At 40.3% G+C, this 21,245-nt stretch overlaps 1 protein-coding gene and 1 long non-coding RNA gene across 6 annotated transcripts; one reads left to right on the top strand and one right to left on the bottom strand.

The window, feature by feature from the left end:
* Nucleotides 1-1,306: 1,306 nt before the first annotated feature.
* Nucleotides 1,307-21,222, bottom strand: FAM210A (family with sequence similarity 210 member A). 5 transcript variants are annotated; one of them, XM_071554874.1, is made up of 5 exons: nt 20,733-20,811; nt 8,132-8,255; nt 6,443-6,909; nt 4,203-4,314; nt 1,308-3,140 (listed from the first exon to the last, which is right to left on the bottom strand). In XM_071554874.1, the coding sequence occupies exons 3-5, from the start codon at nt 6,883-6,885 to the stop codon at nt 2,874-2,876; spliced, it is 822 nt and encodes a 273-aa protein (XP_071410975.1). In that variant the 5' UTR covers nt 6,886-6,909; nt 8,132-8,255; nt 20,733-20,811; the 3' UTR covers nt 1,308-2,873. The 5 variants fall into 5 exon arrangements, with proteins under 5 accessions (XP_071410972.1, XP_071410975.1, XP_071410974.1 ...); XM_071554873.1 differs by lacking the exon at nt 20,733-20,811 and adding an exon at nt 20,588-20,697 and having other exon boundaries at nt 8,183-8,255; XM_071554872.1 differs by lacking the exon at nt 20,733-20,811 and adding an exon at nt 20,588-20,697.
* On the top strand, nt 2,119-15,401 carry LOC139671656 (uncharacterized). Its single transcript, XR_011697765.1, has 3 exons — nt 2,119-3,199; nt 4,702-4,815; nt 13,132-15,401. It is a non-coding gene; the product is annotated as an uncharacterized lncRNA (long non-coding RNA).
* Nucleotides 21,223-21,245: the final 23 nt, after the last annotated feature.

Here is a 21,245-nt window from a genome sequence, read left to right on the forward strand (position 1 = left end):
CTTATGGAATTAAGGTGTATTCTTTCTACTTAAGATCATAAAAGCAGCAGCGAATTGACAGGGGATAACTGCAATTGTCTAATTATTATTGTTGCTGATAGTAAGTGATGAATCAGGATGAATGAGGTGCAATGCTCTAAGCTGACACTATAAAGGGGACACAATTAAAAGAATGTGTTTCAGCTTTGGCTTCAGCCCCGTCTTGGGCCACTGTTTTAGCTCTGGCCTATTACCGAATCACAGCTTTGGCTCCAGCTGCACCTTCAGCTCAGGCACTAATTTCAACTCTGACTGGCTCTGATCTTTCTTCAGGCCATTATTTTGATTGGCTCTGTTTCCAGCCATTGCTTCAGCTCCAGCCATTGCTCAGGCCAAAGTTTCAGCTCATGCTGGGTGGCAACTTCACCACCAGCCTGATGCCAGGCCATGACTTTGGTGCCATGCCCGTCAGCCTATGACTTTGATTCTGACCCCATCTGAGGCCACAGTTTTGATTCTGTGTCCTTCTCAGGTTGTGAATTCAGGTCTGGCCTAATAGTGGGCTGCCGTTTTCACTCAGCAACTTTTGCTCCCGTGTGTTTGGGGCCAGTACTTGGGCTTCAGCTTTGGCTCTGGCTACGTATCATGCTGTGATTTTTACTTAGCCCCACCCTGTACTGAAACTTGGCTTCAGCCCCATCTTTGGCTTCAGCCATTGCTCAGGTGGCTTCTTTGGCTCTGTTCAGACTTTAGGGCTGACCCCTCCTCGGTAGGCTACTGTGACTTGGCCACTGTTTGGGCCATGGCTTTGGCTTGTGACTTTGTCTTCAGCCACATCTCCATCCAAAGCTTTGGCTCCAGCTATTGCTCAGGCCACAGATTTGGCTTCATTCCCATCTCGGGCTGCAGCTTTGGCTCCAGACCGATACCTGATTGCAATTTTGGTTTTGGGCTCATATTGGGCTGTAACTTAATCTCAGGCCTGATATTGCCAGATACTCTGCCAACAACTTGGTAGTGGTTCACAGCTTTGGCTCTGGCCTTGCTTGGGAGGCTATTGCAGCAGCACTTATTTTGGCTGCTGCTTCAGCTCCAGTCCCATATCAAACTCTGACTTTGACTCTGGTTACCTCATGATTGACATCTTTGTCTCTGGTTCAATACTGGATAACACCTTTTGGGCTTTGCCAGATGCTGCAGGACACAGGTAACACTGCCCCCAAAAGTGGAACACCAGAACAAATGCCAACATCAGAAAAATGTGTGCATGAGGACAGTAATGATAAGTAGAGTAACACAGAAAAACAAAATAGCATCACTTAATTCCAGTCCTACAGTAGTACTTAGCAGCGTAAGAGTTCACAGAAATATTTTTTAATAATGTTTATCAGAAACATGGCACTTTACATCTTCAGGTCACTGAATATACAATGATTATTCCTCACAACAGCCTTGTGAGGTAGGCATTAGATTGCAGTTACTATTTGACATGTGGACAGAGGCAGAGAAGTTTGTAATCAATCCTACACAATTAAGTTAATGAAGCTCAACTCACTTAAACATGGAGAGGCCCTCAGTGACTTGAATGAAACCAGGACAGTGGGACAGAGCTGACAGTTCATCAGCTATATTCTTTTACTCTAATCAATTACAATGCTCAGGGTCCAACTCTGTCGCTTCCCCATATCCCCCTGAAACAAAGTACCTTTGTTAACAACATACACATGCAGAGTTGCTATAAAGTGAGATCTGTAGGAGAAATAGGAAAAACACACTTCAATTTAGCCTACATTTGAGTAAGACCGAGAGACTGCCCAGTCAAATAAAACAGTTTCAACTTTAGTTCTTTATGACATCTCTGAGGCAGCACTTCAGCCTTCAGCTATGAATGTTTGCCTCACTTAAGAAAATCTAGGGGAAGAAAAGCTTGCTAGACTGTGATCACTATCTCAAAATCATGCTTATTTTAGTCAAATTGTTCTACTGAAGTCTGAGTAATTTCTGAATAGTAGGAGGAACTTCTGGGTTTAACTCTAATTTTCTATGTGTTTAAAAAGCCCCACAGTACACCAATTTCTCAAATTAACTTCTAAGTTCTTTTTTTTGTCTCAAAAATGAAATAGAGAAGGTTGTAAACTTTAACACAATAAAGAAATCCTAGTTTTTAATATACAATTATTGATTAACTTCATTTAATGACTTTAGTCTACTGTAACTCAATTTTAGGAAACAAAGTATACTCGACAGTATGGCTACTGTGATTAACTCATCTTCCTGTAGCTTTCAGTTGAGATGTCTGAAAACATGCACTGTCTAAGAAAGATTCAAAGTCTCAAACTGTAAACTATGACAGCCTGGCTGAAGTCAGTGTAGCCATTGTAATCCATTCTGGCTGAGTATCTAATCCATCGATTCCTCCATGTGCAGTGACAATGGTCTGTCTCCAAGTCGAGAGATGATCACGATTGAAGAGGCTTGGGTCCACATACTCTAAAAACCTAAATATGTTGCCCTTCCCTTTCTCATTTAATGGAAGGTTCAGTCTAGTGGAATAATGGCTGTGCACTATGATGGAAGAAGAATAAAGCAGTGGCTTTTGACAGAAACCATCTTCATTTTGATGAGGAGGGTGTGGAAAAATAAAAGAGGGAAGAGTAACTGTTAACACTATGACCAAAGGACATGTTAACTTGTGAGATTGACACCTCCTTCTGTAAACTGAGATTTTGTCACAACCTCTCCCCCAGCGAACTTCAACCTCTAAATCCACATAGCAATTGTAGACTCCAAACAATGGAAAAAAAAAAAGAAAGCTCAGAAGTGCACTTTGCATATCCTGCCTCACAAAGGGTTAAAGTGCTAAGTTTGATATATCCAAAAATTAAGCATCTCTCCTACTCCTTTATTTTTTTAAATGAAACTTTATCTTTGGTTTCTTGTATCTTCTCGGTAATTTTATCCTTTGTTTCCTCCATCTTCTCTGTAATTTTATCCTTTGTTTCCTCCATCTTTTCCGTAATTTTATCTTTTGTTTCCTCCATCCTGTCTTGCAGATACTCCTTTACTGGTGGTGGTGTGGACATGTAGCCACTCTTACGTAGATATTTAACAGTGATGGATGTTCCTCCCAAAGTCACAGTGTATCTGGCAGGAGTTGCAATCTTAAAGAAACCAAAGAACACACTGCATAAATAAAACGGACAATAATATCCAGCAAAAGGTATTTTTAATGTTGAAAATTTATTTTGATCAGTGTCAGATTCTAAAGAGATCTTCAATTTATAAGGAAATAAACCAGTTTGCAGTGAATCCCCAAGAAATGCATACGTTCTACTTAAAATATCATTTTGACAGAGCCAGCAAGGGCTTTAGACTTCCACAAAACCCCCCAAAACAAATAACATCGCACAAACCCTCCCTGTGCAGCTTGTGAGACAAGCATTAGGCGTCTAAGAATGCAATTCAGAACAGACAGTATGTGAACACTGAGTTTCTTCCAACACTTCCAGATCTTCCAGCCATAACAATATCTTTATATTTAATCACATTTATTTATTGGTCCTTTTTAGGCACAGGAATAATTTGTAAGAGTAGCACTTTCACATTTTGTTTGGGAAAATAACCCCTTTAAGTAACAGGTAAGAAGCTCATCACATGTGTAAACAAAACGAATACTGGCATGTACAGCAAATACAATACCTTGTTTTTGCATGGTCTGACTTGATTCAAGTTTCCCAAATGCAGACTGTGCACATATAAAGTAATAAAAAGAAACCCAAACCTGAATGTAAGTTATTGATTCAAATGGACAATGAAAATACTTGACACTGACGGACAACTAAAGTAGGAAGAAAAACTAGAGAATCCTCTAGGATACAAAACCCTGTACTTCTATCTGGAATTCAATGAGTTTAACCTTTACCTCTTTGTCCCTGTTAATTGTGTTAGGGATACAGAAGAATAACTTAGTGGTAATTAAATCTCAGAGGGCAGACAATAGTTCTGCAGCAAAGAAGTTATTTTAGAAATACAGATATAGACTCCTTGAAGGACACAGAACACGTATCAACTCGCATGTGACTATTTGTACTACAAAAATGAATGCTCAAGTATGTGTAACTATCTAAGAAAGTTAATTAATTCTTTCTGCTATAAATGAGTAAACCCTGTTTAGTTCACCAGGCAAGATTTACAGCTTATTTACAAACAATAATTATACTTACTTTATACAATGCATATGCAGTCAGTGCATTTCCACTCTGGGAATTTTTCAGGATGTCTGTTATACTGTCTGGTAAGCCAATCAACTCTAGGAATGGAACCACATTCACCCCACTATAAAAGAGAAAAAAACTGGTAAACTGAATTGGAATTTGAAATCTGAACAGTTATTTAGAGCACTATTTTCTTTCTTTAACTCTATTACACAAACTTTGTAATTTGAGAGCAAAGAGTTTTTTTTCATCTAAGCAACATACTTACAGAATTTATATTTCTTGATGTATAGGCAAATTAATTTTATTTTCACCATTCCAAAAGGTGACTCATTTATATTATCCCTATTGGGTTGAGTAGCTTCTAACTCATCCGTGTTGCAGTTTATGTTTGAAGGTAAGTAGATATAAAGGTGGTAAGACAGCTACTCAGGCTGCAGCCGTGCAGGTTCGATTTTAGGTTCTGTTTTGCCTAAAATTACTTTTTTTTGTCTTTTTGAAATTTCAGACAATGTTCTTCATTGACTTCCAAATACATGAAACAAATGGATGTGGCAAAAGAAGAGGAAACAGCAGGACAAGACTTCAGGGACTTTGTGCTCAGTTGCTCTACCTTGTCAATGTAAGGTGTCAAGATGGGTGAAGGGAGCACCTATCACAAGTTTCTGTATGTCAGCCAGGAAAGGGAACATCAGCACCAAAGCAAAAAGGAAAGCCCATCTTTATATTACTGTAGCAAACTACATGCAGTTATAGAAGACCTGACTTTCCAATATTTAGAGATACTGTATTATTAGTATCATTATCCATTTCTACCTAATAATGTAAGCATTCTTCTGAGCATGCAGTCACTTTAGCATTAGGGACAATAACAGGCTACAGTAATTTACTAACAGTTACTAGAACCTACAATCTGAAGGCCTATTCCCAGAGTAGAAAATGGAGGCCCTACTAAGATCTGACAGACAGTACTAACATAAACCACCACTGTTTAGTCTTGTATCATGAGCAGTCATTCTGAAAGTTATTTTTCCACTTCAAGAGGGTGCTGCTCTTGTGGCATGACAAACTGAAGCTTTGTTATAATTAGTTTCTAGTTAAATATTTCAGTTGTTTTCATCTGCCAAATATCTACTTTAGCAGCTAGTTTTAGAGTTTCAGGAAAGTAATCTTCACTCAATCTGAAATGTCTGGATGTAAGCATCAACCTGAATTCATTCAAAGCAAAATATTTTTATAGCTCAAGACCTTTATTCCTCTGACACGAACTAAATTTAGAATGACATTTGGATCTATAGCTCCCAGAAAGGGCAATTATGCCAGCTGGTTAGAGTAACTAAAACAAACACTTGTGCAGAAAGGCATTCTGATGTCAGAGTCCCATCCTTGCCACCATGTCCTTGTTTCATGGTTTCTATTATTAAATATACAGTGCTAACAGTCCAGAGATAAACATTTCCTCATATTTAGCAAATTTAGCAAAACTATTTGCAGATAAATAAATCTTCTTTCATGTGAACTAGCAAACTAGCAGCTCACAGTTGATGTAGTAGTTTTTTTCTAATAAATGCCATTTTCCAGAACAGTATCTGGGACATGCTGTAATTAAAAGAAACTAAAATTAGAATACTTCATTTATATATTTTTTTTACCCACACAAATATTTAATTTCAAATTAAAAAGTCTGGCCCACAGCAGAATTTTTTCCAGTGGATGGCAGGAAAGACAGGAAACAGAAGTAAAAAAAGGAAGGGATATAAATAGCTTGTGAGCAGCTAAGTGAGGTGAATGATATGAAAATCCAGTGATGAGGGAGGACTGGGGATGAAACGGGGAACAAGTGGTGAAATACCCCAAAGTCCAATAGCAAAAAAAGATCTATAAAGATCTCAGCTGGCAATTCATAACCAGGATTCCAAATCCCTATCTTTACCTTTTGAGAGGTTATTAATAATTTCAATGCTGTTTACATCCATGCATAATTTTGGAGATGAACATTCCTTCAAATGTTAGCAACATACCTGGTACACGGCAATAACCAGACAACAGCAGTGTGTACAGGACACTCTCATGTATCCTATATACTTACAATACTAACCTTGTGCTTTAGGTAAAAATGTAGCCACATTTCCCTACTACATATAAGGCCACTTTTTAACATGCAATAATAATTTATATGTCCTTTCATCTGTGAAAGTCAGACTCAATGCAACTGTGGTACTGGGCACTGCAACAAAATACCAACTTACTTCATGGCTGCATAGTAAAAGGATCCAAACCATACAGTGGAAGTCAGAAGATGCACTGGAATCATGACTTTTCCATACTGTTTAAAAGTTTTCTTGAATCTCTGAACAAGACTGATTGATTTGTCTTGTAATGGATCAGGATCTAAAGAATCTGACTCTGCAGGACTCTGCTTAGGTGTATCAGTGGCTGAAGGCAAAGGATTTCTTTCTTCTTTGTGAGAAGTGTCTGCTGGCTGTGATGGAAAAGCAGTTTTCTTTGAGGCAAAGTGTGCTGCACCTGCATGAAGACATCGTTTAGGAGGGTCCAGTGCCAAAATCACTTTGCATCCCACATTAGACAACATGGATTGTCCTTTTAAGCACTGAAAGACACCAGTGCGAGGAAAAACCCAACACGTCCCATGCACAAGCTGAGATGCACCGTGTAATAGACTCCGCTGCATTTTGATGAAGTGTGGATGAAGTTCCTATAGAGAAGAAACAAGAAAAACCAAGTTGCATTTCAATCATCTGATTTCTGTTTGCTCCAATGCCACTTGAAATTCTCGAATTTTAAACGGTTTTCTTTTACTTTAAAAAGGTTTTGCTTATCTTTCTCTGCAGAAATTGTTTCTTTCCAGAATCAAGGAAATAATCTTATAACTCACTTCTTCAACATTCTGAACTAAAATGGCGCCTTCACAAAACATATTCCTCCATTCTACTCCTTCTACTCTCTAAAACCACTTTTAGGTGTTAAGTGCTATCCCACTGCTTCTATCTACAAAATCTGGCATGGTTATTGAAAAGTTACCCTTGAAACTTCCCTTAGAGTAGCGACTGACAGCTTGAGTGATACTCTGAGCCTAATAAGTGCTGTATAAACTCACTGAAGTGAGTGCAATCAAATTTAATTTTTGGTGCCAATACATTCTTAGTTTTGGTACAATTTTTCATGTTCCATTGGAAAACATGGAAACATGTTTAGTTCCATTCTATTTGGAACTAAAAGTTCATACAGTTACATAAACCCAATTAAAATAATTATCAATAATCAATCAATAACCTAAATAGTAACAACCTTACTGTAACAACCTGCCAGCACACATGTGTCAGGAAGGGGAAGGTACTCTTGAATGTTATGCATTAACATGAGCAAAACTGAACTGATTTTCCAAATATTACAATGCAAAGAATATTTTAAAACAGGGGAAACCCAGTTAACTTTATGATTTTGAATACTTACCAGTTACTCTTGAAAGTTCAAAATAACTATTCCTCACAAAGAAAAAAGGAATTTTGTCATGCACAGATATCAAGAAGTAATTTTTTCCTCCAAAAAATATGTGCTTTGAACTAGTGAATTAAATACTCTCTTTGCCTTTATACAATGACTGCAAGTTACAGAACTAACTTTCCTTCCCTCCAAAAAAAGTGACACTGATGTAACAAATGCTAGTGAAGTTAGTTATATGACAGGTTTTGAATTTTAATTTTTAATTGTCATAACATTCAAATCATTCAAATTTAATTGAAACTTCATGTCTGCCTCTCCTTTACCTGTAGCCTTAGCTATATTTCAGTCAGGTGCTTTGATATGGAATTTGTCGGGGCTGCTGACAAAGATTAATACTCCATAACATAGGCAGAAGTGTATGAAAAAATAAAAGAGGAAGTGTAAAAAAACCCCAAACCCGAAACCATACATACCCTTTATTACTTTTCAGGTATGGAGCAAGAGAAGTACAGTAAGGTTAGTACCTTCAAAAAGTTGCAATTCTTCCACTAGTTCCCCACCTTTCAAATATAGGTCTTCAACACATTGATGACTTTGCTAAAGTAAAAAAAAAAGAAGCACACCTAGAGAAACAGCAAAACCAGCAAAGTAACACTGAATATTTTTGGTCAGCCTGAAACCTTGCTTATAAATTCCCCTTTGAATACTGACAAGCTAATGGGAGATTTTTTTCTGTGTAACTTAGAAGTTCCTCCACTGTGAATTACTGTTCTCTTCCAAGACAGTAAAGTTTCATACTCCAAATGCATTGCTGGAATATTCCTGACTGTATGTTTTCTAGGTATTTTTATGTTATGGTTGTGCTTTAATTAATTGCAATCACTAAGAAGTAAAATGTTTGATGTGGGTAAAAGAGGAATGGTTTCAAACTCCCTGGGAACCTTTACTTTTTTTGTGAAGCACAGACACCTAGTTTTGCTGACCTTATGCTAACAGGAGGTACTGTATCAACAGGGGAAAAAAGGAACTGTGTCTCTGTGTACTCTGTAAAGGAACTCAGTCCTGTTTGGTTACGAACTCAGTGGGAATCAAGTGGCATATGGAGCAAGAAAACCAGCTAGAGGTACTGGCTCTTCACAAGTCATCTTCTGTAGGACTTCACTGAAAGCAGCAACTGCTTGTGGTAGCTCTGGTTTTACAGGCAGCAGAAATTCTTACTGACTTCTTAAATCCAATTGCAATTGCTTCTCAAAACAAGAAGTAGTGAAAACACTCAGCAAAACTCAAGTGTTCAGATGGCACTCTGTCATATGCCAACTACTTTTACTGATTTATAGAAATTATAACAGCAAACTTCAAAATGACAACTACATTCCTTGCCTATTGCCACTTACACTTCTTTCCTGAAGGAGAACACTCTCCACAGAGAACTGTTTTCCCCTCTCACTAATAGTACACAACACTGAGCATCTGCTCTATGTAGATTTTTCACAACGTGCAGCCAGCAGACTCAGCACAGGTTATCCATCTACGGGAACCTGGGAGCTCTTAAGCCAGACTTCTGCTCTTCAGAGGATGGTACCTTATTGAAATATACCTGTTCCAAACAAGCTTTGAAAATTGCCACCATACAACATGGGGGAAACCTTGCTGAGCACTCTGTACAGGACCAAGAAACTGAACAAGCTTTTTTTCCATTCTATGTAGTATATATACAGTAGCACCTCTCAAAGCACCATTTCTAGGCTTTTCTGTCCAGCGCCTATTGAGAACACAAAATTGTCACTGTGTAACACCTCCAACTCATTGCAGTGGCTGCAGAACACTGGGGTATGAACTGACTTCCATTCTCCTTAGAGTGAAGGGGCAATGGGTCACCACTTTGTGTCCAGCACTCACTGGTCAGTACCTAACACAGCTGTGTTAGTAAATCAATTTCAAGGCCTTTGCTCACAGAGTTAAATGCACTGTGTAAGACTTAAAAACAGAATTACATCAATGGCTTTAAAGCAGAGAAACTTCCAGGGCTATTACAAGACTTGTCATGCCACCTTTTTTTGGTTCCTGTATCCTCAGATAGACTTGAAACATTTTTTTCTCCATGATGCACTACCTGGCTGGTCAAATGGAAGGTTCTTTATCTATCCACAGTAGATCCTGAAAAGGTTCTGCACCTTGTAGGCACAGATAGTACAGATCTAGCTAATATTCTGTACTTATTTTAAAACTGTGGAGAAGCAAAATAGTTTGATATATAAGAGCAGGCTAAGATATGATAGTGCTTAAGTTTGACAGAAGAAAAGAAAACATGTTTTTCAAAACAACATTAGGACCTTTCTAATGATCTTACTGGGTTTCACAGGTACATGCTTTGCTTATCTAAATTAGCAGAAGAGAGAACTTTTGAAATGTCAGTAAATCGAGGATTACACAGTCATCCAGAAGAACTACAAGACTAAGTGAGGCAAGCATTATAATGGTTACAGGAAAGGCACATGAACAAAATAATAGATTAATAAAGCACATACTCTGTAAATTGATTTTAAAGAAACAAATATTTTTAAAGGGGTGATGGGTTCAGCTGCTCAACTGCAATATATTTATTACTTGGCTCAAGAATGCAAACAAAAATCTTAAACAGCACAAAGTGCACAATAAATTTGTTTGGAGGTCCAACTAAATAGGAAACTAGATGTTTCATCCCTCTAAAACATGAGATAGAAGGTCCAGATACCAAGGTGGAAAAGCACCTGGTCTGTGGCATGAGAAGTTGTAGAGGGTGGGGAGTGCAGGGGGAAAGATGTTTTAAAGCCTCTCAGATTTCTATATTAGTTTTTTCTTACAATTATGCCTAAGGACAAACATAGCTGTTGTCCTCTCTATGAATCCCACACTGTCAGTGACTGGATAGATACTAGTAAGACAAACCATGAAATGACATACAAATGCTTCTGGGTAAGGTCTCCTCTTCAGCACTATCCTATCTCTGCTAACTACTTAGTATTACTGCCAGCTGGCTGTAAACTGAGCTGCAAAGATTTTGGCTGTTCAGGATAAACTCCTAGTTGGGATTCTTGGATGCTCATTTAGTTCCTGAAGGCACCTCTGTCTCATGGCAAGCTGCTCACAAGGCCTCTGACATAAAGGGAGTGCTCTAGAGGCCTCTTAAGGAAAAGTATAGATCAACTTCACATTACAGCGCTGGAGGCTTTGTTTAGCAAACTTCTATACTTTTGTTTTAATTCAGATCAGCTTTGGCATAAATCTGATATACACTGCAGGAGCACCCTAGCTCTTGCATTTACTCTACACTCCAGTGATAACTAGGAAAGAGATATAACACTTGCTCTTTGTTCCTGAGGACAAAAAAACTTGTTTTAAATCACAGAGCTGGTCTGGGTGACTACCACAGTCATTGGCTTTGGATGTGTTAGTAACATTTTATCCAAAAAAGAAACAGGGGTTCTTTGGAAAACACAGAAGTAACAAGACTGGCCAATATAGGTATTGCAAAGGTTGCCTGCTGGTGGAAAGTGAAATCATGCCAGAGATGCTGTCAGATGGAATTTTCATCAGGATAATTTGTATAAAACCAGTTAGCCTGGTACAATTAACATTTTTTTTAGCTACCAGAGAAATTAAAATACAAGAATGGGGGTGGATACAAGATGGCAAAAACTTTAGTGTAAGTTCTTTTGTAAAAGAGGTCAGAAAGCATCTGAGGGAATTGAGGCTGTAGTATATATAGAGGACACTGGTTTATATTCTCAGTTATACCAGAAACACTCTGGACACAATATGTAAATATGGATGACTTTAAAGCATTTGCACTTGTTTCGTTACTATGTAAAAAAAGAACATTAATTATACCACAGGAGAGTTCCCAATGAAAATCCATGAGCTTTTTCCACTCCCAAGGCACCTTTCTATGGCACCAGAGAATTAATTTACATTCTTGTCATTTTTAGTGTAAAGTCAAGAAAACTTTGAGAGTTGTGTGTGGCAGACAGACAAGAATTTTGAAAGGAATCATATCAAGTTTTCAGAAATGCTTTTCAACTCATCTTTCATATTGCATAAAAAGCAAATACAGAAATCTCATCCAAGCAGCTCAGTTTAATAAATAACCCCACCATATTGCTTGCATTTTTACTAAATATGATAAAAAACCCCAAAATTTGTTTTCAGATTGAAATTGTTTTTTTCAAGAACTTATTGACAGTATATTAAGGAAAAAAAAGCATCTTACCAAGCTTATAAACCAAAATAAGAACACCACAACGGAAATGAAAACATACATGGCTTGCCTACAAATCTGGGAACACATTTTAAAATCATTGTAATGCCAGTGCAATACATGCAAAGCATAATTTTTCTTAAATTCAATGTAAAATATAACTATAAACCTCTTGGTAACTGCAATATGTTGGCATAGCATGTGGTCACTAACCCCAGACAGGAAAATGGAGTGTACAGGGACATTTTATGCTTCATATTAGTACTCTGACTGTATGAATGGATGTGATGTTGAATTTGTATTTCAACCTTTAGTACTTTTGCAGCATCACTGATACTACCTGTTGTTCATTCCAAATTAAGAAACTTGCTTATCATTTGAAGTTTGGGCATCATTAGCTGTATAGTTTTGTCTACCATTCAGAACTGTCTAAAAAATATAATTTCACATTTTAGATTAAAGGGAGTAATGCAAAATAAATCATGGTGAAATTTATTTAAATCTTGGTAAAAAGTCATGATAAAAAATAAAAGAGACATAAAATAAAAATAAAAGAGCAAACCCTTGCAGACAAATGACCCTAAAACATTAGCCCTACCCTACCTCTATCGTATCTAACCTCTATGGTATCTTCTCTTAGTAAACACTGTGCTTCAATTTTTTAAATTCATCAATTTAATACAACTCAATACAATAGAATTCAATACTGACATAAGTGAAGATAATCCAACAGCTTTTCCCCCCTTATTTTATTCAAACTACTCTTGTTCTTGTTAAAACAAACTTAACAAAGTCAAGAAAGTATAATAAACCCTCACAGGATCCCTGCACACAGGGCAATCTTTACTGCTATGATCTTCTGATACTCAAGTATTAAAAGGGACAAGAAGCAGTCCTAAGAAGAAAAACTGATCTTGTAGACATGTATGAACTCTGAACACTGGATTCAGAAGACAAATAAAGCAGAAGAACCTAATGCAATGCCTGAGTTGAATTATACATCTGGAATGCTAAACAGGAGCCTCAACAGGTGATCTGCAACAAGTCAGTATGCCAGTGTTTTCCTCTGTGCTGGAAAGCATTAGATCTTCAGCTTGCAAGTAGCTAACCATTATATGAAAGCATAAATGTTCTTTCTCAAATCCTTCATATATTTGCAGTGCTTTCTGCTCTTCAGGACTATGTTTTTAATAACCGGTGCTATTCCATGCATTAACTCGTTTTCCCGCTTTGCAGGGCTACACTGGTTCCTTCGTTCACAAGTTCCATTCTGCCCTCTACTGAATTTTTATGTAAGTACAACTCATACTAGTACTACAAAAGGTCTCTGCCCTCTATGATTCCTTGCAACAAGTGTACATTTTCTGGATCATCTGCTGTGTTGGTTCCAGAGCTCCTCAAAATATCAGCACATGTCTAGGAAAGAGGAAAATCTTGCCTTGTAAAGCGCTACACGGTTTGAAATTTTTTTTGTCCATTTGTCACTCTACAAACACGTCTTCAATAAGCAAGTTAGAGAAGTTATGCCTATAGACTTTAACTAAGCTTAACAATAGGCATCTAAATATTTATTATTAAAAAAGGTTAAAAATCATTTTGTTAGTTCAAAGCAAGGACTGTATTTATCCACTTCTTCACATGACCTTTCACTTTAGACTAATAATCAAAATAAGATCCAATTCTCTCTCCTTTCTACTCCACTCTTAGATAATAACTTTCTCAATCCTAGCCGCCTCTTTCATCCTTGTGTCTCCCAAGGTAACCCTAGTGCATTCCCCTCGAAAAACTTGTATTTTTCCATCAGAGGGTTTTCAACCCCAGGGCCCTTGACATGAAGTCTGGGGCCATGCGTGTAGTGCTGTGGTTTGCAAAGCAGTGGAAAGTTTCTACTAAATAACCAAAGGTAGCTGCAAAAAGTACTTCATGTAAATGAAGCTCAGGTCTCCAGTTTCCTGCACATGGCTCTGAAATCCCTCAGAAAAAAACCAAAACAAAACAGTCCACAACTGAACAGATGAGGGGTTAGACACTAAAACACAAATACACAGATCAATTTCCTACACTTCACCGAAACATTGTTTGAGAATCTCTTAGGATCTTCCCTCTCATCAGTACACTGAATTTTACTTGACAGATTCCCCACTTCTTTCAGCTTCCACTGAGCATCTCAAGAGGTCTGACCCTACATTTTAACAGATTCTGAAACACATAAATATGGTTATTAGTTCTATGTTCAGAGTTCAGCCACTTCTTTTCTGAAGTTCTGCAATGTCTCTATAGAGTTCAGAACTGCTGTGCACATCTCTTTTCACTAACAGAGCCACTGATAGCAGTCAAAAGGTTGAAGACAAAAACTGAACTGAAGCTTTCTCAAGACTTCCTGCTACTCATAACTTGCACTCTAGTAGCCAAGCTCAATTTTTAATTCATAATTTTTCCAGTCACTCAGCACTTCACTGACATATACAATTTAAATTACAGTATTTAATTTAAACAGCTTCTGTAATTACAATTGGAGACAACACTGCTGCAGATCCAGTAACTTTCATTAAAACAAACTGTACTAAACCATATCAAGTTCAGCCATTTTGACCAGATGTATTTGGTTTGTATAGCAAGGTTCTGGTAGAGGGTGGAGCCTTACAGGGGTGGCTTCTCTGAGAAGCTGCCAGAAGCTTTCCCCATGTTCAGCAGAGCTCGTGCCAACCAGCTCCGAGACAGATTTGCTGCTGGCCAAGCCTGAGCCCATCAGTGATGGTGGAAGTGCCTCTGGAATAACATGGTTAAGCAGGAAAACAAAAATTGTTGTGCAGAAGCAATTGCAGCCAGAGAAGAGTAGAGGGACAATATATGAGAGGACCAGCCCTACAGATACCGAGGCCAGTGAAGGAGGGGAAGGAGGTGCTCAGGGCAGCGGAGATGAGACAGCCCAGCAGCCTGTGATGCAGCCCATGGTGAGCCAGCTGTGCCCCTGCAGCCCATGGAGGAGCCCCACGGCAGAGCGGGTGGATGCCCAAAGGAGGCAGTGACCCTGTGGGAAGCCCATGTCAGAGCAGGGTCCTGGCCAAACCTCTGGCGAGAGCAGCCCACACTAGAGCAGGTTTGCTGGCGGGACTTTGGACCCTGTGGGGGATCCATGCTGGAGCAACCTGTTCCTGAAGGACAGCATCCCAGGGAAAGGGACCTACACTGGAGCAGTGTTCCCAAAGAACTTCATCTCATGGGAAGGATTAATGTTGGAGAAGTTTGTGGAGGACTGTCTCAGGGACCCCATGCTGCAGCAGGTGAAGGAATCCTACCCCTGCAGAGCAAGCAGAAGCAGAGAATGCATGAGAAAGTGACTGCAACCCCCCTTCCCTGTCCTCCAGCTGGGAGAGGGAGGAGATAGACAATCGGTTGTAGAGTTAAGCCTGGAAAGGAGGGAGGGATGGTGGAAAGGTGTTTCTAAGATTTGTTTTACTTCTCATTATCGTACTCTGATTTGATTTGTAATAAATTCAATTAATTTCCCCAAATTTTGCCTGTGACAGTAATGGGAGAGTGATCTCTCCCTGCCCTTATCTCAACTTACGAGTCTTTTGTTGTGTTTTCTCTCCCCTGCCCAGCCAAGGAGGGCAATGATAGAGCAGCTTTGGTGGGCACCTGGCATCCAGCCAGGGTCAATCCACCAAACCAGATCACAGAATAAGAGCTTAGGTATTCAAGTACTTTATCTTGACTAGTTAAAAGAGGTATTTATTAGGAATACCCTTAAATTTGGATCTTAGAATCAGCTTTGTACAGCCTTCTGCCTCACCTTCCATGGTGACTACCAAACCTGTTTCTTTTCTACCCTTGATAAATGCCATTTTTGCCACCTTGGATCTTTACAAGTCTTGTCTCACTGTGGCTCTTTCCTTCATGACTCAACAGCAATGAACAGTATTGTCTGCAATAATATATTAAATGCAAATTACATTATGTAACAATTTTATAAAACACTTAAAAACAACCTTTACCAAGTACCAAGTCTTTTAGTCATCAAATTCACCCAAAATGCTTTTAAGACTTCCAAAAAACATCCTCAAGGAAAAACTCTGAACTCTTACAATCAGAAACAAAGTAGGAGTAACAGTATACCAGAATGAAACTGGAAAAAACATCCCAACTTCCACAAAAACAGAATTCACAGTAGAAGCAATAGGTTCTAGATTTTTTCTTTTATTATCTCACCACATTTATTTCACATTTTCAAACACTGTAAAGCTGTCACTTTCTCCAGAAAAAATACAGAACATTCATCTTTCAGCAGAATTACTGTTGGCAGACATTCACTTTCAGTATAAATCTTTTCTAAATATTCAAAGTAAGTGTTGAATTCTCTGTTGTGAATTCAAACTTCTCCATATGGGGAAATATGTGCAGTATCAATCAGAATATCTTGAAAAATTATGTGTGAAGAGGCTGATCATAACATTTACAGAACACACACACAAGCTCAAAACCACACTGTTCATCTAATTTTCAGTAAATGCTATTCCAACAAATGAATGTAACACTTCTTAAGAAAAAAGTATTATTTTTATTAAGTTCTTGATCCTGGAGTGCCTAAACCTTCTTGTCCACTATTCAATTTACCACCTTACACAGCATCTTTTGACTCAAGAACATGCAAAGAACCAAATGATAACATCTACAATTGTCCAAAAGTGCATCCTCAGAGAGCTGTGTGTTTACACCAGAAGGAGCTCTGTGGTACTTCAGAAACAGGGCAGGATCCTAAAAACATTCCTACTCACAGTCTGAAGTAACAGCTTTACTACATTGCCTTATTCAGATCAAAGGCAGTTAAATGCCACTCTGACACTCGATCCTGTCAGTTCTCGGAAGATAAGCAGGGTCAGGCCCTGGTTAGTACTTGAATGGGAGATCTCCTGGGAATAACGGGGCCTGTAGATTCTAGTCCTGAGGACTTCACTGTCACCGTCCAAGCTCGCTCGGCCATGGCAGATGAACCTCAGGAGTTAAACGGTGGGGCCAGTTCTGCACAGGCTGGAAGGGCACACCCACGTTGGGAGAGCCCTTCCCAGATCTTTGTTCTCGAAGCCTGGCCATCATCATCATCATCATTCAGATCAAGAAAGGAATCCCATGACTACAACTCTGCAGCCTTTGGAAGCAAACTGCATTCTGCCAGATGTCAAGAACAAAGCCTAAGGCTTCTATTTTAGCACAGAAAAACATCTCTCATCAGAAAGTACTATCCTATGGCCTGAGACAGCAGGAAGCAAAAGATGCCATCTAATTTTAACATCAGCAAAGCCATTTTTTAAATCCACAAAATATTAAGAGCAAATAGTTAACTGTCTGGCACACGCTGGGGCCGGCCACTACCACTGCAGTTAAGAGGTAAATTCTGCCATGGCCAACTAAAATCTTCCACCAGCCACTTTTGGAAGAGACTCACAGAACCACTGTGAAGCCCCTCACGTATTTTTGTTTACAACCAACAAAATTAATCCATTGGAAAAAAAGCTACTGATTTGTTTTGTAATTTGTTCATGAGCACCTGATATTAAGCACCATTCCCTTCCCTGATTCCTCTTGTCAAGGACAGACTGTGCAAGTTCTAAAGAACTGCAGGGGATCATCTGCTGCAACACTTTACAAAGCCACAAGCACAGCCACACAACTTCTTATTTTGTTCATACAAGAACTGTTACACATGGTCAAGGTCAGTTCTTGGGCAAGATTAAATAGTACAGCCAGGCAATTAAAATCTATAACCCAGCAAAGAGTCACTTTCATTTTCCTATGTGTTCAAAGAGAGTAAGACATAATTCCACCATTGGGATGAATTTGTTCAGAAAGAGTGGTATTATGTCTGGAAACATAAAATAGTTCCATTTTTTCTGTTGAATCATACACTGGGTAGCTAGTTTGAAGAGGATGAGGGAGAAACTGAGTGCTGGAAGGCATTGGAGTAGAAAGGATTGGAGACACAAAGTTTCAACCAGAGTGAAGTTCTGTTGTATTATCCCAGTGCCTAAAAGGAGACATGGCTCCTGTCCTTAACAGAAAAAAAGTGGGAGGACATAAACAGGCAGACCAATCTGGCCTGCTAGCACCTGGTTAAACCATAATTTTCCTGACAGTTTGAAGCGATACCTTCTTGACTTAATACGGACATAACATGTTGGACTTAACACACCTGTATTGGCACCTTCATGACTGAACTGAATTTAGGAAGGTAGAATTACAACAGATCGTACAAATTTTTTAACTGAATAGTAACTTTTCACTCTTCCTGGATTTTTTTTATAGTGACAGGGACATGAAGAATGATCTGTGTTTTTTAGAGGTATCGTGGCTCAAGACTTAAAAATTAAGAAAAAGTTCTGTAACTTCAGCAGTTCATTTGTTGTTGTTATGGCCATACTACACAACCAACTCGTCTCAAGTCACAAAATCTACCAGAGGTACATCACAGTCATTAAGAATCCCTGATCCCAAGTTTGATCCTTGATCTAAATAGTGGAACTAGGTAATTACCTATCAGAATATCAAGGTAAAACCCTTTTGATCTATTCTGATGATACTTGACTCTCCAGGAAGATTTGAATCATGTTTTAGACCCAGGCATCAGTGGTTTCAGTGATTTTATTCCATTCCTAATACTGAAATATTGATGATTGATGTTGAATTTTCTTCAGCATCTAATTTTCAAAGTAAGTTCATCTTCAACTATGTGGGTTCACAGTGTATAAACATCATAAAGAACTATGTTGGATCATCTTTCCAATCTGCAAGACTAACTGATTGCAAGGAATTTGTTGGATTCAACAAGAAATTTTAAATTCTAAAAGTCAGTGGTTTGCCTGCTTCTCTTGTTGAATTTGTTTGGGGCATATCATCAAGACCAGAAAGAACTCCCTACTGATCCAAAGTGTGCCAAGATGCAAATTGAGGGCTCTTATCTGAGATTAGGGGACATTGAGAACACACTGTCTTGCAAAAACTGACTTCAGTTTCTCAGTGATACCCAAAGGGATACACACAGCTCGGTCAGTTTACCTGGAGAAAAGATCATCTACAGCAGGAGAACTACATAGAACCTTTTAACAACCAAAAACAGTCAAATCTTTTCTAAGCAGCTGCTACAGCCTGCAAAGCAGACCTGCAGACAGTCACATTAGACAAATCTTTAACTTCTTACATTCCTTGCATGAATTTGCCCACTCAGATTTTGCCATATGCCAGCCACCTGATATCCACCTACTCAAATCATCAAGTGCTTTTTGGTTTTTTTTTTAAACTCAGTGATGGAAGCACTTCTCAGACAGCAAGTGCAATCCAAGAATGCTGCCAGAGGTCAGTCATACCTTTTTTACCTCAAACAGACCTTGAATAGAAGAGGAGATAAACACCTGCTGTCAACCCCATGGGAGATGGATGGTGGGGACATCCTATCTTCTGTGCATGCAATGCCCACACAGAAGCAGCTACAAGTCATGTAAGATAGCAAGCACCACGAGCAGCAAAACACATTCTAAATGAGGAACCTGCTCCCTATCTCTTCCCAAAGCAACAAAACTTTGGAAAATCATTTTACATTTATACTTGTAACAGCAATGACATGTCAGGGATTAGGTAAATGGAGCAACACTTTCAGTTTCAGAACTGGCTTTGGTAAGGAATTCTACGATATTTCATCTACTACTGTCCAAAGTAATGTTTTCCTCTTTTGGGACAGTTAATAGAGGGCATTTCAGAAACGGGCATAAGTGAGGCTGAACATGTAGTTTGTAATACCTGACATAAATCCATGTTTCACTTAACAGCCTTAACAAAAATTCTGATGACTTCTCAGTCTGACTCCCTGCATACAGTTAATTACCAGAGGCAGATTACTAATGAGAACCATAACTAACATTAGACAATAAAACACTTGTACAGACACTTCAAGCAGTCTTAAAAAGCCGAGACACAGGCAGGTCTTGGGACAGAACCCCCTTACGGGGTACAACCCATCTGTGGCCTTCAGTGGTTCCACAGTGTCATGGAATATCCTGAGTTGGAAGGGACCCACAAGGATCATCAAAGTCCAACTCCTGGCCCTGCGCAGGGCACTCCAAGTGCCTGCGGGCGTTGTCCAAACACTTGTTGAACTCTGTCAGACATGGTGCTGTGAGCACTGCCCTGGGGAGCCTGTTCCAGTGCCCACCCACCCTCTGGGTGAAGAACTTTTTCCTAACATCCAGCCTAAACCTCCCCTGACACAGCTCCAGCCGTTCCCTCGGCTCCTGCCACTGCTCACCAGCGAGCCAAGATCAGTGCCGCCCCTCCACCGCCCTTCGTGAGAAGTCACGTAAGACCCTGACATCCCACCCCCAAATCTACTCCTTCCTTTCTACCCTGATGCAGCAGCAGCGGCAGCCCAACACGGGATACCCAGGCCCCTCGGATCTGTATTTACAGCCTCATCTTCCTACGAAAAAACAAACCTCCCATCCCATTTCTCGTGCCGCGGCCGACATCGTTCAGCGCCGGACAAGACGGAGGCGGCAGAGGGACAGGAGAGGGAGGGAGGCGCGGGCAGCCGAGCTCCCGCACAGGCCGGGGCGGGGGCAGTCCCGCGGGTGCCGCCGCTCGCTCCCTCCCTCCCCTTCCTCCTCCCCACCCGTTCCCATTCCCGTCCTCGCCGCGCGGGTACCTCGTGCGGGGCCCCCGCTGCTCCTCCCGAGCCCCGGGACGGTTCCCGCGGCGCCCGCTCCGTCCCACACACGCACCCTCGTCCCCTCCTCTCTCCGTCCCGCCCGCCCCGCGCAACGTGCGGCGCGGCCCGTCCCCGCCGTCACCTTCAGGCCCCGCGGCGCCCCCATCTGCGCAGGCGCCGGACCCGCCTCTCCCACGCGGCCCCCTGGGACTCGTAGTCCCTTCGCTCCGGCCCGGGCTCCGCTGACGCTCCCGGGATCCTCAAGGCTGGAAAATCCCTTTGAGATCATCAAATCCGACCGAGCGCCAGCACTGCCACTGGAACCGCCGAACCATTCCCCAGCGCCTCTTAAACATCTCCAGGGATGGTGATTCCACCACCTCCGTGGGCAATCTCATTCCAACGCCTGACCACCCTAAGAGTGATTTTTTTTCTAGTATCAAATCGGAATGTCTCCTGTCTCATTTAAAGGTCATTTCATGTGGCCCTCTCCCTGCTGGCACGATAGAACAGGCCGTGCAGCCTCACTGCAATCTCCTTTCGGGCACTTGTGGAGAGCGATGCGGTGTCCCGAGCGCCCTTTCCTGCGGCATAAACACCGCGGGTACCCTCAGGTTCCGCCCCTAAGGCGTGTGTTCCTCGGGAGTCACTGCGC

The sequence above is a fragment of the Pithys albifrons genome, chromosome 4, assembly GCF_047495875.1.
Source record: "Pithys albifrons albifrons isolate INPA30051 chromosome 4, PitAlb_v1, whole genome shotgun sequence".
NCBI classification, from domain to species: domain Eukaryota; kingdom Metazoa; phylum Chordata; class Aves; order Passeriformes; family Thamnophilidae; genus Pithys; species Pithys albifrons.

Excerpts from the sequence above, each read along its gene's own strand:
- FAM210A (XM_071554871.1), bottom strand. The coding sequence starts at position 20,879 with ATGATCTCAAAGGGATTTTCCAGCCTTGAGGATCCCGGGAGCGTCAGC. Across the intron at positions 6,910-20,732 it reads GGGCGCCGCGGGGCCTGAAG|GAACTTCATCCACACTTCAT; the intron begins GTGACGGCGGGG and ends TCTTCTCTATAG. Across the intron at positions 4,315-6,442 it reads TTTTACTATGCAGCCATGAA|TGGGGTGAATGTGGTTCCAT; the intron begins GTAAGTTGGTAT and ends TCTCTTTTATAG.